Genomic DNA, 16365 nt, shown 5'->3' with positions numbered 1-16365 from the left:
TTACTGGGAATCTTAGAGCAAAGAATGTAAAACAGTCTGTGCTTTGAATCAACTAATCACTAATGCAATGTTGAGTTCAAAAACTGCAAGGAGAAGCCTGGGGCTCAGAAGGTGGCTCAGGCTGGGTGCTGATGGCTCACGCCTGTAATCCTAGCTACTCAGGAGGCTGAGATCTGAGGCTCACGGTTCAAAGCCAACCCTGGGCAAGAAAGACTGTGAGATTCCTATCTCCAATAAACCACCAGAAAACCGGAAGTGGCGCTGTAGCTCAAGTGGTAGAGCGCTCACCTTGAGCTGAAGAGCTGAGGGACAGCGCCCAGGCCCAGAGTTCAAGCTCCACGACCGACAAAAAAAAAAAAAGGTGGCTCAGTGACAGAGTGCTTGCCTTGTATGCATGAGGCCCAAGCTCCACGACCGACAAAAAAAAAAAAAGGTGGCTCAGTGATAGAGTGCTTGCCTTGTATGCATGAGGCCCAGGATTCAATTCCTCAGCACCATATAAACAGAAAAGCCGTAAGTGGTGCTGTGGCTCAAGGGGTAGAGTGCTAGCTTTAAGCTGAAGAGCTGAGGAACAGCGCCCAGGCCCAGAGTTCAGGCCCCATGACCCTGACAAAAAAAAAAAAAAAAGGCCTGTTCCTTTGCAAACACTACACAGCATGTGTACTTTCAAAAATTGCAGGGGAGCTGGGAATATTGTGGCTTGGTGGTAAAGTGCTTGCCTAGCATGCATGACGCCCGGGGTTCAATTCCTCAGGGACAGCACTCAGGCCCTGAGTTCAGGACTGGCAAAAATAAATAAGTAAATAAATAAATTATAGGAGCACAAGTGGCTCAAGCCTGTAATCTTACCTACTTAGGAGGCTGAGATCTAAGGATTTAGGTTTGAAGTCAGCCTGGGCAGGAAAGTCTGTGAAATTCTATCTCCAAAAAGATAAAAGAGGAACTTGTTGCCGGAAGTGAGTACCAGCCTTGAGTTAAAAGGCTAAGCAAGAGTATGAGGTCCTAATTTCAAAACCCAGTGCACCCCCCAAAAAAAAATCAGCTTATGGGTTCTAATTTTATAAGGTAATAATTCATCCACTTTGGTGCTCAAGTTGCTTAATTTCCTACAGACATGTTCCATTACTTTTACACACCCATGTTTTCTGGGTCAACAAAATGATCCTGGAAAGATTATTTTATTGGGCCCCAGTGACTTAGGCAAACCATTGTTGACAGGACTCTGCTTAGCACCAGCCTCTAAAGAGCCCAGGATTTAAAACTGTAAGGAGGTTAAGTAGTTAGGCTTGTCAGAAGGTAACATTTGAACTAAACGATCAGATGAAAAGTAGCAAAATGTTTAGCAGGGCAATGGAGGCGAAGGGGTGAGTCAGCTAATGCCTCCTAAGATGATAAGGACCAGTGCAACCCGCTCTTTTACAGGCTGCCCTGCTGTAAGAATTCCCAGCTGTCCTTTCCACTCTGTGAATTGCCCCCCCCCCCAGGGGAGGGGACCTCTCATGACTGTCCTGGAACGCTACAGATCTCTGCTAATGAGTTATCAGAGGCTGGCTATGGGCTTCATAGCTGCAACCCCATTCTAAGCTGCAGCCCCTTGACCAATGCAGGCCCTGCCCAGTCCCGGATGTGCTGAATCAGTTCTGACTGCAGACAAACCCCGCCCTGCCCCTTACCATGCGGTGGCATCCTGGGCTGGTCACCTGCATCGCTTTGGTTTTTTATTATTCTAAAGGTGATGTATAGAGCGGTTACAGGTCGGTAAGTCAGGAAAAGAGTCTATTTCCTTTTGGATAAGCTGTGTCACCCCTTCCCTTTGCTCTTTTCCAGTTTTTTCCTCCCACCCCCGCCCACAATGGTAGAAATGGTAGAGTTCATTTTCCAGTGTCCGGTGCATTTGTTCACCCTCTATCCCTCCATTTCCGTGCCCCCCCTTTTATGACTTGTCCATCTTGAACCCAGTTCCCCAACAGTACAACGTATACCCCCCCCCAAATAAAAACCCCACATACTCCAACCCATACACAGCACTTGGCGACCCAAGGGAGAAAGACGCCAGAACCCCAAACATCTGTACAACTTTCTGCAGGCCAGGGGTGGGAGGTTGGGGTGTCGGGGGGTGGGGTGGGGCCCAGGGGAAGGGGATGCAGAGCCCCTAAACGCAGAGGCTCACACGCTCTTCCCGTTCTTTACCGGCCGTGTGGCCTCCCCGGCCTCCCCCTCCACCCCGCCCCCCACCCCCCTAGCTGTCTGATTCCGTTCGTTCCTCCACCCCCCACCCTCGGGGCTGAAAAGAGGTCGTGGTCCCTTTAAGGCCCGCCCCTCCCTCCCCCAAAACTTCCCAGTGTCTGTTCTTTCGGATCCCGGACGCCCGGCCAGGCTCGCCGCCGAGCTGGTAAGGGACGGGGAGGGGAGTGGGGAAGTGGGATGGGGAGGGGCGCCAAGGGGTGGGTGTCTCCCGAGAGGGTCCCCCCCAGGACGGGCGCCGGCGGGCGGGGGGGGGGCGGCGGGCGCGGGGCGCGGACGGCCACCGGCGGGGGCGCGCGCGGTGGAGGGGTGCGGCCTGCTGCTGCGTGCGGCGCCGGGCGGGTCCCGCCGCGCTCCGTCCGCGCGCGCCGGCGCGAGGGGCGTCCGGGCTGGGCGCGGGGGCGGGGAGGGGAGGGGCCCCCTTTCCTCCTCCCCTCCCCCCACCGCATTCCGTGACGTCAGGACCCGGGGCCCCGCCCCCGGATCGCGTCACGTGACGCAAGGCCGAGCCATCGCTCCTCTTCTCCTCCCACCCCCCCCCTCCGCTTCCCGCTGTAAAGTGCTGTCGGCTTTTGGGGTGGAAGTGGAGGGGGGGATAGAAGCCCCTGCGTTCAGTGGGTGTGTTCTTTCGGGTTCCCAGCAGACACTTCTGCAAAACTTTTCTCCTCTCCACCCCCGCCCCCCCACCCTTTCCCAGTCCCCGGTCGGCGCTGGGCTTGTTGGCTCCATTCCAAACGTAGTTGCTGGGTGGACCCCCTACTACGGGAATTCCGAGTTCATCCCGTGGGAAAGGTCGTTGATCACCCTTCAGGGGTGTCCTCCGCCTTTCCCACGGTTCTAGACGGCTTTCTTGCCTTTTTATGTTTTTCTTTGTGAGTTCCTTGGGATGGGATGGAACTCAGGGCCTTGGAGCAAGCCAGGCAGACCTTCTGCGTTATCCTCCCCATCCCGCCCCCCCACGCCCAGGAAGCTCTCAAAGACTAGATTTGGGGTCGGGACCTCTTATCCCCGCCCCTAGTAGGGCAGGGCTGGACTGTCTGAGAGATTCCGCCCCCCCCCTGCGAAGCATTCCTGGGGTCCTGTCCCGCCGCTCCCTTGTCCACGTGGGGTCCGTGATGACCCACGCAGGCTAGGGCGGGCACGCCAGGAACGCAGGCCTGAGTTTCGGGCGCGGGGAGAGGACTAGCCCAGGGATCTGGATCGGTAGGGGACCTGGGAAGTGACTCCGCACGGTTAAGGAAAGTTAGCTCTAAAATATACTGAAATGATTTATTGTAGCTGAAAGGTTGAGGTAGGGTGCACAGGGTTGGAAGACAGTCGGCAGACACGAACGGTAAGGGTCGGATTTGTGGGTGGGTGTGGTGGTGGTGGAGAGCCTCCGGCCTTGGAAAACTTGGAGGTGAAGTACGGGGTACTCTGATGGGGGACACAGCTGCTCCGGAAAGTGACCAGTCTTAGTGTAGACTTCCGGCGATGCGAACCGCCAGCACTCGATGACGCGATGGATCCCCCCGCCCCTTCCCGGGGGTGGGGGAGCAATCTGCTCTTGTATGTTTGTCCCGCCTCCGGAGGACCCTTAAAAAAAAAAAAAAAGGTATTGGAGCATGCGTCCTCCCACCGATCCCATTCCAAAGGGCGCCGTCGGTTCCTTTTACCCAATTAGAGGCCATCATTAGTCCCACCCTCTGGAGAGAGGATACTCTTTCCACTCTCCATTGGACAACCCGGAGGTGACGCAGAAGATGGGCGTCTGCGGTGACCACTGCGGAAAGAGAGAGAAGGGAAGGCCTTTCTTGTCTCGTCGCGAAGTGGCGCGGGAAGGTAGTGTTCTGACTGGGGGACTGAAGACTTCCAATTTGACGGATTAGCGAGAAAACCAACGAAAGTGGGAAGAAGGCGGAGCCTGGCGGGATTTTGGGAGCGCCGCTTCTACTAGATGCTCCTAGGGAGGCTGGGCAAGGGCAGAAATGTGACCTATCAAATTGGAGTTTATTTTAAGACGGCGGGATTGGTCAAATGACTGGCAGGAAGCGCTCACCTATAAGAAGTGTGTCAGACAAACGAGGGCGGGCCCTTGCGCAGAAGGGCATGAGCAGCATCCAATAGGCGCGCAAGGCGTGCAGAGGCTTCCCCTCCCCCCACGGCAGGGTTAGTGGCTCCCCCTATCGGGTGGGGGCGGCGAGTGACGGGCGTGTCCCTCCCCCAATGAGAGGCGGGGGGAGGCGGGTTCTGCGCCGCCATGTCGCGGAGGCTGCTGCCCCGGGCGGAGAAGCGGCGTCGACGGTTGGAGCAGAGGCAGCAGCCGGACGAGCAGCTGAGACGGTCGGGAGCGATGGTGAAGATGGCGGCGGCGGGTGGCGGAGGCGGCGGAGGCCGCTACTACGGCGGCGGCAGTGAGGGCGGCCGAGCCCCTAAACGGCTTAAGACTGAAAACGCCGGTGACCAGCACGGAGGCGGTGGTGGCGGTGGAGCTGGGGGAGCGGGCGGCGGCGGCGGGGTAAGGCCAGAGCTGTAGGTGCTGGGGAGGGAGGAAAAAGAAAAATCTCGTACTTTGGTATTTATCTTTTTTTAGGGGGCCTCTGCGCACGCGCCTAGGCCTCGCGCCTTGGACGGGGTTGGGGGAGGGGCAGGCGTTGGGCAAACGGCCGGGTTTGCGCGAGGACAGGCGCCTGCGCATGCGCGCAATCCTGAGCTGGGGGTGGAGGGGGCGGAGGAAACGGTTCGCGCTGCTGGAATCTCATTGCGCAGGCGCAGCGGGCTGACTTGGGGGCCGGGCCTCCCCCACCCCCCTTTATCATTTTCTTTGGCGTTGACCGCGTGCGCAGGCGCGGTCCTCTGGTCTGGCCTCGTGGGCCCATGGTTGGGGAAGGTCACCGCGTGAGCCGGAACGAGTTAAGAGGGTGGCCTTGCAAATTTGGGATTTCTGTTGAGTTGCAATTTAATCTCCATAGTGTCAAGTCTCGATCTCATAAAAGATACTAATTTCGCTGAGATTTCCACCCTCCTCCTCCCCTCCCCTCCCCCCCACAAATCCATACATCCCTGTTTTCGTGGGCCTTGCAACGGGGAAAACGATTTTGCTGTTTGGGAATTGAGACAAGGGTTGAGGCCATCAGGCCATGGCTTAGGATTTCCTGGGATGAGAGTTTCCTGATTGCGGATTCACTTATTAGAAGAACTTGGCCATGTGGTTAAATGACAGCTTAAGTGAATCCTATCTGAGGTTTCAGGAGAGGTATTAGGATTTCTGACTTACAGAATAGGACACAGAGGTTAGGTAAATTTTAAGTCATGTCGCTAAAGGGGGCAAGAGGGCTAGGGTTAGAATTCGGGTTTTGGAAGCTGAATCGCAGAGCTGGTAATTAGCATTCTTCCGTGGTTTGTGTGGCTCATTCCTGAAATAGAATCCAGTGGGTTTCTTCCCACTCCCACTGCTTCTTAAACAGGAGGCCCCCAGAGTCCAGGAGAGATGGAGGAAAAAGTTATTTTCTTCCTGAGTCCCTGAGGTTTCTGTCTGTGGGTGGAAAGATACTACCCCTGAGAAGGAGCTGTCTTGTCTCTAAGTGGTATGTTTTGGAGTTTGTGTTTCTGAAAGATCTGCATATGTTTAAAAACTAGTAATAGTAATGATGGGAGATCACCTGTCTGCCGTAGTTTTTGAGGTACATGCTGTTTTGACCTGATTAGCCTTGGGGGTGATCAGAGGGGAGCCTTGCCTAAATGGAGGATGTTGGCTTGCTCAAGCAGAGAAAAGGCAAGGAAGTTGGGGCATATACATAATGCATGTGTGGGCCCTTCTTTCGCATGTTCCCCTTTCTATGTCACTCTTGCCCATGTTACCTTAATGGAATATAAGAGACACCTACACTTTGATGCTCCATTTTGCCTTTGCAGAAAGAAGCCTTTTGGGTGGAATTGCTTGATTGGCTGGCCCTCTCTGCCCTCTGCATCCTCCTGGGTCACCCCTGTGGTGACCTGACTGCCCTCCTCCAATATTTGAGGCTACTGGCTGGCATCTTATAAAGCAGGATATGAGATCTTGTTGCTTTCTTTTCTCAGGAGAACTACGATGACCCCCACAAAACCCCTGCCTCCCCAGTTGTCCACATCAGGGGCCTGATTGACGGTGTGGTTGAAGCTGACCTTGTGGAGGCCTTGCAGGAATTTGGACCCATCAGGTACTGGATTAGAGGGATTGGGTCCCCAAAAGTCAACTTGGGCATTCTTATGTGGCACTGGATTGTGGTTGGAAGTTGGGCTTTTTGGGTTTGCAGGCCTTCCTTTGGCTCCTACACATGGTCATTGAACTTTGGTTGTGTATTCCTTTGTCTCATAGTTAGCTTTCATTCTTACAGCAAATACTTGTTAAGTATATGGCATGTAATAAATATGGAGAATACAAAAGCGAGCAAAACTGCCTCTCCCAGAAAGACCAGATTAGAGCTGTGATAGGTGAGCCCAAGGGTCTGTAGGAGACATCAGGGAGGACATGAGAGGAATTCAGAGTCTGGGGAGGAGGCTTTGCACCAGAAACAAGGGGCATTCCCTTATATCTGAGAGGGGATTGAGCCTATATTCTCTCTGTCAGCTATGTGGTGGTGATGCCTAAGAAGAGACAAGCACTGGTGGAATTTGAAGACGTGTTGGGGGCTTGCAATGCAGTGAACTACGCAGCTGACAACCAGATCTACATTGCTGGTCATCCAGCTTTTGTCAATTACTCTACAAGCCAGAAGATTTCCCGCCCTGGGGACTCAGATGATTCCCGGAGCGTTAACAGCGTTCTTTTATTTACCATCCTGAATCCCATCTATTCCATAACCACGGTGCGTGCTACTGGACACTCCTAGAGGCTCCTCTGAGCTTTCTTCCCTTATCCTTCCTCAAGCCAGGCTGACCTTCTGAGGCCCCCTCATCTTGCCTGTCTTTCCTTCTACAGGATGTTCTTTACACTATCTGTAATCCTTGTGGCCCAGTCCAGCGAATTGTTATCTTCCGGAAGAATGGAGTCCAGGCTATGGTGGAATATCCTTTGCTGGGGAATGTGTTCTTGGGGCGAGGCTCCCAGAGCAGTGGACATTGCTTGGAGCAAGCAAGGAATGGTGCAGAAATGGGCATAGGGCAGCAGGTGTGCATTGTGTATAGTTGTGAAGATGGCATAAGGAGAGGTTCTGGGAAAAGAGTGTGAAAGGGGGTCTGGGCAGTTCTCCAAGGAGGTGCCATCCTGTTGCCATGCAGGGGTGGAGCTGGCTGGTTTCCAGGTTTCACCCAGAATGGCATCTGAGACAACTGGACTGAAGAAGGTAGCTTGTCTTGGGGTGGTGGCTGAGAAGGTTGTTGGTGCAACTCAGCTGGTGGCTGGGGTGGGAATGCAGATCACCAGCCTGTGCCCCTAAAGCCTCATAGGCCACAGTCTGGGATGTTCTCATAGTCCTTTCGGGGGCACCTTGAATCCCTCCCCAAAGAACTATGGTGGGATGGATAGTCCTTAACTTGGTTTACATTCGACTCTGTGCAGAGTGCTCAGCGGGCTAAGGCCTCCCTCAATGGGGCTGACATCTATTCTGGCTGTTGCACTCTCAAGATCGAATATGCAAAGGTAAGTCTGGGGACTGACTGCCCTTCTGCCTTAGTTGGCCTCACCGTGAGACGTTGATGAATGGCTGATCTCAAGCTGTGCCTTGTCCTTGCAGCCAACACGCTTGAACGTGTTCAAGAACGATCAGGATACTTGGGACTACACAAACCCCAACCTCAGTGGACAAGGTAATCCTGTTGGCCACTTTGTTTTAAACACAAGCGCCTCGCCTTCACCTGACTAGCGCACCTCATAACTGTGGGTTATGTAATGCCATTGGACTCCTGTGGACCCGGGAGGATCTTGGGTCAGTTCCTAGAAAAAGTGGGTGAATGAGGGACCTCTGCGTCCTGCAGCTTGGGGATCTGCGAAGTTGCTGAGTGTCCAGAGTGAGGCTGAGGCCTGGGTAGGGTGGGAAGAGGTCTCGCTGAAGACAGGGCGCGGCCTGGGCTTAGAAATCAGTAGCAGCTCCCAACTGGGGTTTGCTGTGGCTCTTCTGGCTTTTTAGTGGTTAATTGGAAATTAGAGTCTCATTGTTTTGCCTGGACTGGCTTCAAACCATGATCCTCAGATCTCAGCCTCCTGAGTAGCTAGGATTGCAGGTATTAACCATTGGGACCTTTAAATGGCCTCTGGTCAGGGCCAGGCCACTGGCTCTTCGTCCCCATTGGGCCAGAAATAGTCCTCACTTTCTGCTGGTGGAGGGAGGTGATGAGGGTTACTGGGATCTTAGAGCAGGCTGGCCTGGTAGAGGCAGGTGCTGGGACTGGGCCACGTGGCCATGTCTCACCTAATCTGTAGACGATACTCAGCGTCTCTGCAGGAGCCCAATGGACAGCCCTTCCCTAGTGTGTGTCAGGAATGGTGGGCGAGGGGGAGGTTGGTTTTTAAAAAGCAGCGGCAACTCCTCTGAAAATCAGCAAGACTGCCCATCCCTCGGTCTGATACGTCGACTAGGCCAGGGGCTGGGGGAGGAGGCTGGTCGTTGACATCGCAGAGGCTCTGGGAGGCCAGAGGCCCTCAGGCCTGGGCAGACCTGGCTTGCTCGCCTTTGAAGCTGGGAAGCAGTGGGCAGGGTGGGCTAGACTCTGTCCCAGGACCCTCAAAGTGGAGCCCTGTGGGCCTGGCTCGCTCCCTGCAGAGGCCAGAGGCAAATTGATCAAGTGAATGTACCAGAGCGGGCAATGGCATTACATGACTGCTAACAGAAACACGGCAAGCAACCATTTCTTCTCCAAGGAACATAAGTAGAAGATGTGCAGAGCGGCAGGGGCTAGTGGCAGGGGCTGGCTGTGCATTGGTTTTCATGCCTCTCAGCTTTGGCTGCCCCAAGGCTGGGGCCCCCAAACAAGGGCTGGTGAGGTAACCTGGAGTGAGGGCAGTGCTTCGCCGCCCTCAGGAACCAGACTTCAGCGGCTCTGCCTCTGCACACGCTCACCAACACACAGGGTAGAAAACCACTAGCGCTTCCTGGACAGCAGGACACGCAGCTGCACCACGACCCCAGAAACAGCCGCAGCCTTGAGCTCACTACATCAAGAACACCACACCGCGCTCCAACGAACAGCTCCAAGCACAGAGACAGAGGCAGACAGAGACAAAGAAAGAGACGCAACATGGCAGCAGACACTGCTTTTTACTAAACATTAAAGTCAAAATCCAAGCAGACTCGAGCCCGAGAATGTACACAGAAGTAGGAAACACAGAACAGCTCTCCCAGCCAGCCAGCCAGCGGTGCTGTTTTCGGAGAACGATTCATAGACTGCAGTAGATTCCATGGGCCTCCAAGACAATAGGATCCTCTCCATTCCTCGCCACGTGGGTTTGTTTTTTAAGTCCTTTGGTTTGGGGAGGGCCTTTTGCTATTTTTTTTTTTTTCTGCAGTCACCGGCTGCCAACACAATCTGCACCAACTGGAGATCAGAAACAAAAACCTTAAACCACAACAGCAACAACAAAAACTAAAAACAGATCTAAAAAAACCAGACAGCCAAAACAGCTCAGAGGCACACAGTTACCTGCTGGCGGGCAACCCGGCGCGCTCCCAAGGCCAAAAGTGCGCGCCTGGTGGGGCCACTGGCACACTTCATACCAGGAGACACGCACACGGAGCCTACACAGCCAGAAGCACCACCGCACTGCAGCACACACGTGAGGAGGTGACAACACGGAGGGACACAACCCACTGCATACACCTTTATTTGCACTTTCTGACATCTTCCCATCTTCCGAGGACAGAACATCTGTGAGCCAATCAATTTTGATTTAATCACAGCATTGACTTTTAAAGCAATTCTTAAAAAAAAATGTAGCGGATGTATACTGTAACTTGTATTTATGACTGTAAAACCATGTGTGCAGGGTCGCAGTGTATGTTTGATGGGACGCCATCTTTCAGAACTGTGCTAACTCACTGTTGAAGCGTCCAATGGTAAGAGAAAATAAGATTTGCTTTTTTGTGACAAATGGACATTGTACTCTGTACTTCTGCTGTAAGTAGCACTTTTCCATCTTTGTAATGACAGATTGGTGAAAAACCAACCCAAGCAAGGGCTGAGGTTGTGAGCCCTGGGTTTTCGAGTCAGCCAGACCTGGGTTTAAGTCCTGGCCCAGCTGCTGACTTTGCTTTCTGACGTTGGGTCAAAGTGTCTTTTAACTGCTCAGTTAAAAGGTAACTTCTCAAGTTTTCCTCTCTGTACAATGGGCTGAACGCACAGTACTTGCTACCTACCTCATAGGGTTGTTGTGAGGAATTTGGAAGCCGCTGTCTGTAATGTGTGTCCCCACGTCTGCCACCTGAGCTGGCAGGGGGTTGGGGTGGGGGGCGCCGCGCCATTGTTGGGTTTGAGAACTCTGGTGCCTCATGTGATCGCTGTCCTCACTGACCGCTGTAGCCTGCTCATCCTCCTCCTGTCTCAGGCTGGATGGGTCTGGGGGCGGGGAGGGGGAACCGTCTGGGCCCTGAGTAGGGGGTAGATAGAGCTCACTTTGGAGGCCGCCCTTGACTCTATCTGCCTGTCGTGGCTTAAGTCTCTGCTCTGAACCTCCTCTCCCTACACCGGGAACTGACGTGTTAGGTCCGCTCAGTGGCAGATTGCCAGTCTCAGAGGCCGGCTGCTGCTGGGCGCCCTCTGCCCACACGGAAGCTGGCTTTCGCAGGCATGGGCTCAGGAGAGGAGCCTGGGCTTCACGCCCACCCCAGCAGGAGTGAGGGGGCCCATCCCCACAGCCCTCACCTGCTTGTAAGAAGGAGTTTGCAACCACTCCGGGAGTGAGTGACCGCCACGGCCTCCGCAGTCAGGAGGGAGGGGCTCTTCCTCACGATCACCCCTAACTCTTCTCTGTGTCCACAGGTGACCCTGGCAGTAACCCCAACAAACGCCAGAGGCAGCCCCCTCTCCTGGGAGATCACCCCGCAGAATATGGTGAGGGCAGGGGGTTCCCCTCCGTGGACTCCCGTGGCGCCTGTGCCCCTGCCCGCCGCCCACCGCGCAAATTCTCACCCGCCCTCCCTCTCTTTCCTTCCCACCCCCCAGGAGGGCCCCACGGTGGGTACCACAGCCATTACCATGATGAGGGCTACGGGCCCCCCCCACCTCACTACGAAGGGAGAAGGATGGGCCCACCTGTGGGGGGTCACCGTCGGGGCCCAAGTCGCTACGGCCCCCAGTATGGGCACCCCCCACCCCCTCCCCCACCACCCGAGTATGGCCCCCACGCCGACAGCCCTGTGCTCATGGTCTATGGCTTGGACCAATCTAAGATGAACTGTGATCGAGTCTTCAATGTCTTCTGCTTGTATGGCAATGTGGAGAAGGTGAGCTGCCGCCGGGTTGGGGCTGTCCACACAGGGAGGCAGGCGGGGAGGGGGGGGGGGGGAGGCAGGAGAGCCGGCTACAGACAAACAGGTAGGGGTGGGTCTCCAGTGAGCGGTTGATCATTTTGCGAACTACAGTTTCAAATATGAAGACTTAGCACTACATGAGTTAAAAGTTCTCATAGGGCATAGAAACAGTTTTTTGTTTTGTTTTTTTGTCGGTCATGGGGCCTGAACTCAGCCTGGGTACCGTCCCTCAGCTCTTCAGCTCAAGGCTAGCGCTCTACTACTTGAGCCACAACACCACTTCAGGCTTTTTTGCTTATGTGGTGCTGAGGAATTGAACCCAGGGCCTAATGTATGCAAGGCAAGCACTCTACCACTGAGCCACCTTCCCAGCCCAGAAACAGTCTTCTTAGAGAGACTGTTGTGTAAGGAAGCTCCAGGCAGTCATGGGCATTTTTTCTCCTTTCCTTTTGGAGGTGCTGGGGTCTTAACTTAGGGACTTGTGCTTGTAGGCATGTGGGATCTACCTTTTGAACCATTGAGCCATACTTCTATACGTACGTGTGTGTGTGTGTGTGTGTGTGTGTGTGTGTGTGTGTGTGTGTGTGTGTGTGTGTGTGTGTGTGTGTGCATGCATGCATGCATGCACATATGTACGTATGTATGTATTGGTTGTGGAGCTTGAACTCTGGGCCTGGGTGTTGTCCCTAGCTTCAGCTCAGGATGAGCTCTCTACCTCTTTGAGTCATTGTGCCACTTACTGTTTTCTGTTGGTTAGTTGGAGATAAGAGTCTCATGGATTTTCTTGCCTAGGCTAGCTTTGAACCGTGGTCTTCAGATCTCATCCTCCTGAGTGTAGATAGGATTACAGGTGTGAGCCACCAATGCCTGGTCAGATAGAGCTTCTTATTCTTTGTTCTGTCTCAGATCATGATCCACTTTTTATAAAGCTGGGATTATCAGTGTAGATATCCCCTTGCTCTCCCCCCTCCCAAGCTGATTTGTTGAAATGGAATCCCCTTCTCAGCTTTGAAGGAATCTCAGTCCTGATCTCTGGCTCCAGGTTAGCAGAGGCATGGGTGTATAGGCGTGAGTAGTGGGGGAGAGGGGCGCTCAGTGTAGGTCTTCTGTGTTCCTTATGGGACATTGGGTTCCCACTGGCTGGGTGGGGTTCTGCTTCCATCTCTCTCTGGTCTTGCAGTACTTGTGGAATGTATCTACATGAGCAAAGCTCTGTTAAAGGTACTTTACATACACATAGAAACTTGGGTCATTTTCTTAACACAGTGCTCAGAGGTGCACTCAGGTCTGGTGGCCGTTTGTATAACAGATGCAGAGCTATTGCCTTCAGGGCTAAGTGAGAGTGAGGGCCTGGCCATCACATTGGGCTACAGTAAGATTGTGCGAAAGCCTGGGCCCGCAGGTCTTTGGGGTGGTTCTGATTCCGTGTTGATGGGAGAAGGTGCAGCCCAGAGCCAGAGCAGGAACAGCCTGGCAGCTGGGCAATGGTGCTGAGGGCAGCTGCATTCCCCAGGTAAAATTCATGAAAAGCAAGCCGGGGGCCGCCATGGTGGAGATGGCTGATGGCTACGCTGTGGACCGGGCTATAACTCACCTCAACAACAACTTCATGTTCGGGCAGAAGATGAACGTCTGGTGGGTGCTATGCTGTGGGCAAGGGAGGGTTGCAGGCAGCTCTGGAGAGGGACGGGGTGTGGGTATGGCCAGAGATACCCAGGCTGGAATAGTGGGATGGTTCTCTTGTCCTCCGAGCCTTGGGGACAACCTGGGATCTGATCAAGGCGCCCCTTGCTTTCCACAGTGTCTCCAAGCAGCCAGCCATTATGCCCGGCCAGTCCTATGGGCTAGAAGATGGGTCATCCAGTTACAAAGACTTTAGTGAGTCAAGAAACAATCGCTTCTCCACCCCAGAGCAGGCAGCCAAGAACCGAATCCAGCACCCTAGCAACGTGCTACACTTCTTCAACGCCCCCCTGGAGGTGACTGAGGAGAACTTCTTTGAGGTAGGTACCCCAGTGGGCCTCATTGTGTTCAGCAACTAAGGTACATTTGGACCCCCTTACCAGTTGGGTACTGGGGGACAGAGATCAGGGATACCAGGGTCTTTACACTGGAGTCAGGGTGAGAGCCACAGTGAAGTTGAACACCAGTACAGGGTTGGGTCCTTGGCTACAGAAGCTTAGGAACCAGTGCATTCTGGGAAGTAAGGCAGTTGGGAGGGATGGGCAGGGGTGTACTTTCCTGGCTCCCCCCTCTGATTTGCCCTGAAGTTGAGCACACAATTCCTATCACATATATGTGGGGTTGCTCAGGATGGAAGGTTGGTATGGATCATATGATCCCTGTTGTTTTTTTTTGGGGGGGGGGGTCTGGTTGTGGGGCCTGAACTCTGGGTCTGGGCACTGTCCCTCGGCTCTTCAGCTCAAGGCTAGCACTCTACCACTTGAGCCACAGGGCCACTTCGGCTTTTTTCTTTTTTGCTTATGTGGTGCTGAGGAATCTAACCCAGAGTCTCATGCATGCAAGACAAGCGCTCTACCACTGAGCCACCTTCCCAGCCCGATCCCTGTTCTTAACCTGATGCCATGTGGAAACTTTCTAACATGTGATTAAAGCCAGCATTCGACCATGCAGGCCAGGCCTGCCTGATCTCTCCTTGTGCAGTGGTGCTTGTTTCTGAATTCTTCATCTATTTCTGCTGCAGATATGCGATGAGCTGGGAGTGAAGCGGCCAACTTCTGTGAAAGTATTCTCAGGCAAAAGTGAGTCACTGCCCTGTTCTCCTGTCCTTAGTGACCAGAGGCAGCTGCCTGGTCCCTGCTGTTCAGCTTCACACCTTGTGTGTCCTTCCTATCTACTCAGGTGAGCGCAGCTCTTCTGGGCTGCTCGAGTGGGAATCCAAGAGTGATGCCCTGGAGACTCTGGGCTTCCTGAACCATTACCAGATGAAAAACCCGAGTGAGTATCTGTGTGTCCTGCAGTCACTCCCCTGGTGGCCTGCCTGGTTGGCTGGCTTCAGTCCAAGGCCATCTTTGCCCTCAGGATAGGACCCGCGAGATTTCCTTTCTGTCGCAGGAGCAGGCAGGCAAGCTGGTCGCCAGGAGAGCTGTCTGATGATGTTTCTCCTGGGAGGCCAGCCTGGCTGCCTGCTCTCAGCTTGGGACTTGTTTAGGTGTCCCCTTCTGGGAGCTGCCACTCTGTCAGCGTTGGCCCCAGGAGTGTCTAGGAGCGGGCTCCTCCATGGGAGGGCAGAGGTGCAGGGCTGTCCTGGCAAGAGCAGGTGCAGAAGGGGGGGCCAGGCTGGAGCCTCCAGAAGGGCTGACCACACCTCTGCCCTCTTGTCCACAGATGGTCCGTACCCGTACACCCTGAAGTTGTGCTTCTCCACCGCTCAGCACGCCTCCTAATTAGATGCCCACGAAGAACCACCTGAGCAAGAAAGCCTTTCTTTTCCCTTTATGCCCTTGGGTTTTTGTTTGGTTTTGTTTCGTTTTTGCAAAAGTTCCTGTATTCCTTTTTTAAATGCTAGGTTAGTAGAAGCTTAACCATAATGGAATTGCTGGAAGTCTGGAGGGGGAGGGAGAGGGGAACTGATGTCTCCCAAGATTAACCTTCACTTTTTAAAAATTATTGTCCATGTGATTTTTTTTTTCTGTTCATTTGTGCTGCCCATGTACTCTTGGCACATTTCAATAAAATTGTTTGGAAAATAAATGGAGGATTTACTGGAATTTCTGGTTTTAACTGCTTTCTGCCAATCCCTGCAGTATGCAGACAGGCCAGCACACAGGCGCAGCCCTGCAAGCAGGGACCATAGCACATGGGAGCCATGCTAGCAACGTAGGAGGCCTTTTAGGAAAATCCCATAGGACTGGAGGTGTTCTTAGAGGGCTCTGCCCAGGCAAGCTGACTCGTCTAGAGTCACTTCAAGTGGTAATTAAGAGCTGGGCCAGGTATGTAGAAGAAAAACCTGTAGCCCAGGATGTTCAGGCATTATCCAAAAAAGTTCAGGGAATTTTCAAGAGACACCATAAAATGGGTCCTTAAAACCTACATTTCTGGGGCTGGGAAGGTGGCTCAGTGGTAGAGCACTTGTCTCACATGCATGAGGCCCTGGGTTCGATTCCTCAGCACCATAAGCAGAAAAAGTTGGAAGTAGTGCTGTGGCTCAAGTGGTAGAACACTAGCCTTGAGCTGAAGAGCTGAGGGACAGTGCTCAGGCCCAGAGTTCAGGCACCATGACTGGCAAAGAAAACCCTACATTTCATTTAAAGTTGGAAGATTCCAGGAAGAATTTCCTGTACCATGTTTTTCCTTCTCCCATTCACTAACTGCTGCCCTATTGCTGCTTCCTCCCCACCCCATCATTAGCTGAGTGTCATGATTTACTTAACCCAAGACTGAAGGCCATTTCCTGCTCTTCTAAGGCAAACATTGCAATGCACACACTCAATGCAAATATTTAAGCCACTTTGACATCCCATCTATCAGATGAAGTTTCCTTCTGGGCTCTTATTTAGTCCTTCCACATCTGGATACATGAGACATCTTCATGCTAGAAGGGTCCCACTAAACATTACTTGGCTCTCCAATTTTTCCCTGGCTGATGGCTTATTCCTACATGGGTTTTCAGTTTTCTGTGGCATGGATAATTTCTTACGAATGGCTGGTTCTGTCTTCAAAAGAGCCATTCATTCAT

The 16365-nt window shown here is 53.4% G+C and overlaps 1 protein-coding gene across 4 annotated transcripts; it reads left to right on the top strand.

Annotated features, from left to right (window-relative positions):
* The first annotated feature begins 2329 nt into the window (after positions 1-2329).
* Positions 2330-15397, top strand: LOC138812452 (heterogeneous nuclear ribonucleoprotein L). Of its 4 annotated transcripts, XM_070000402.1 has the most exons (13): positions 4469-4741; positions 6304-6422; positions 6833-7070; positions 7184-7271; positions 7749-7843; positions 7938-8010; positions 11176-11247; positions 11359-11639; positions 13180-13301; positions 13468-13669; positions 14371-14428; positions 14529-14624; positions 15015-15397. In XM_070000402.1, exons 1-13 carry the CDS (start codon positions 4484-4486, stop codon positions 15071-15073), a joined length of 1761 nt encoding a protein of 586 aa, XP_069856503.1. In that variant the 5' UTR covers positions 4469-4483; the 3' UTR covers positions 15074-15397. The 4 variants fall into 4 exon arrangements, with proteins under 4 accessions (XP_069856514.1, XP_069856503.1, XP_069856497.1 ...); XM_070000413.1 differs by lacking the exon at positions 4469-4741 and adding an exon at positions 2330-2392 and having other exon boundaries at positions 11176-11639; XM_070000396.1 differs by having other exon boundaries at positions 11176-11639.
* Positions 15398-16365: the final 968 nt, after the last annotated feature.

This window comes from Dipodomys merriami, unplaced genomic scaffold (assembly GCF_024711535.1).
Source record: "Dipodomys merriami isolate MVZ:Mamm:240054 unplaced genomic scaffold, mDipMer1.0.p SCAF_106, whole genome shotgun sequence".
NCBI classification, from domain to species: domain Eukaryota; kingdom Metazoa; phylum Chordata; class Mammalia; order Rodentia; family Heteromyidae; genus Dipodomys; species Dipodomys merriami.
Note: the sequence above shows the minus strand (reverse complement) of the source record. Positions and strands in the feature narration are given on the sequence as shown.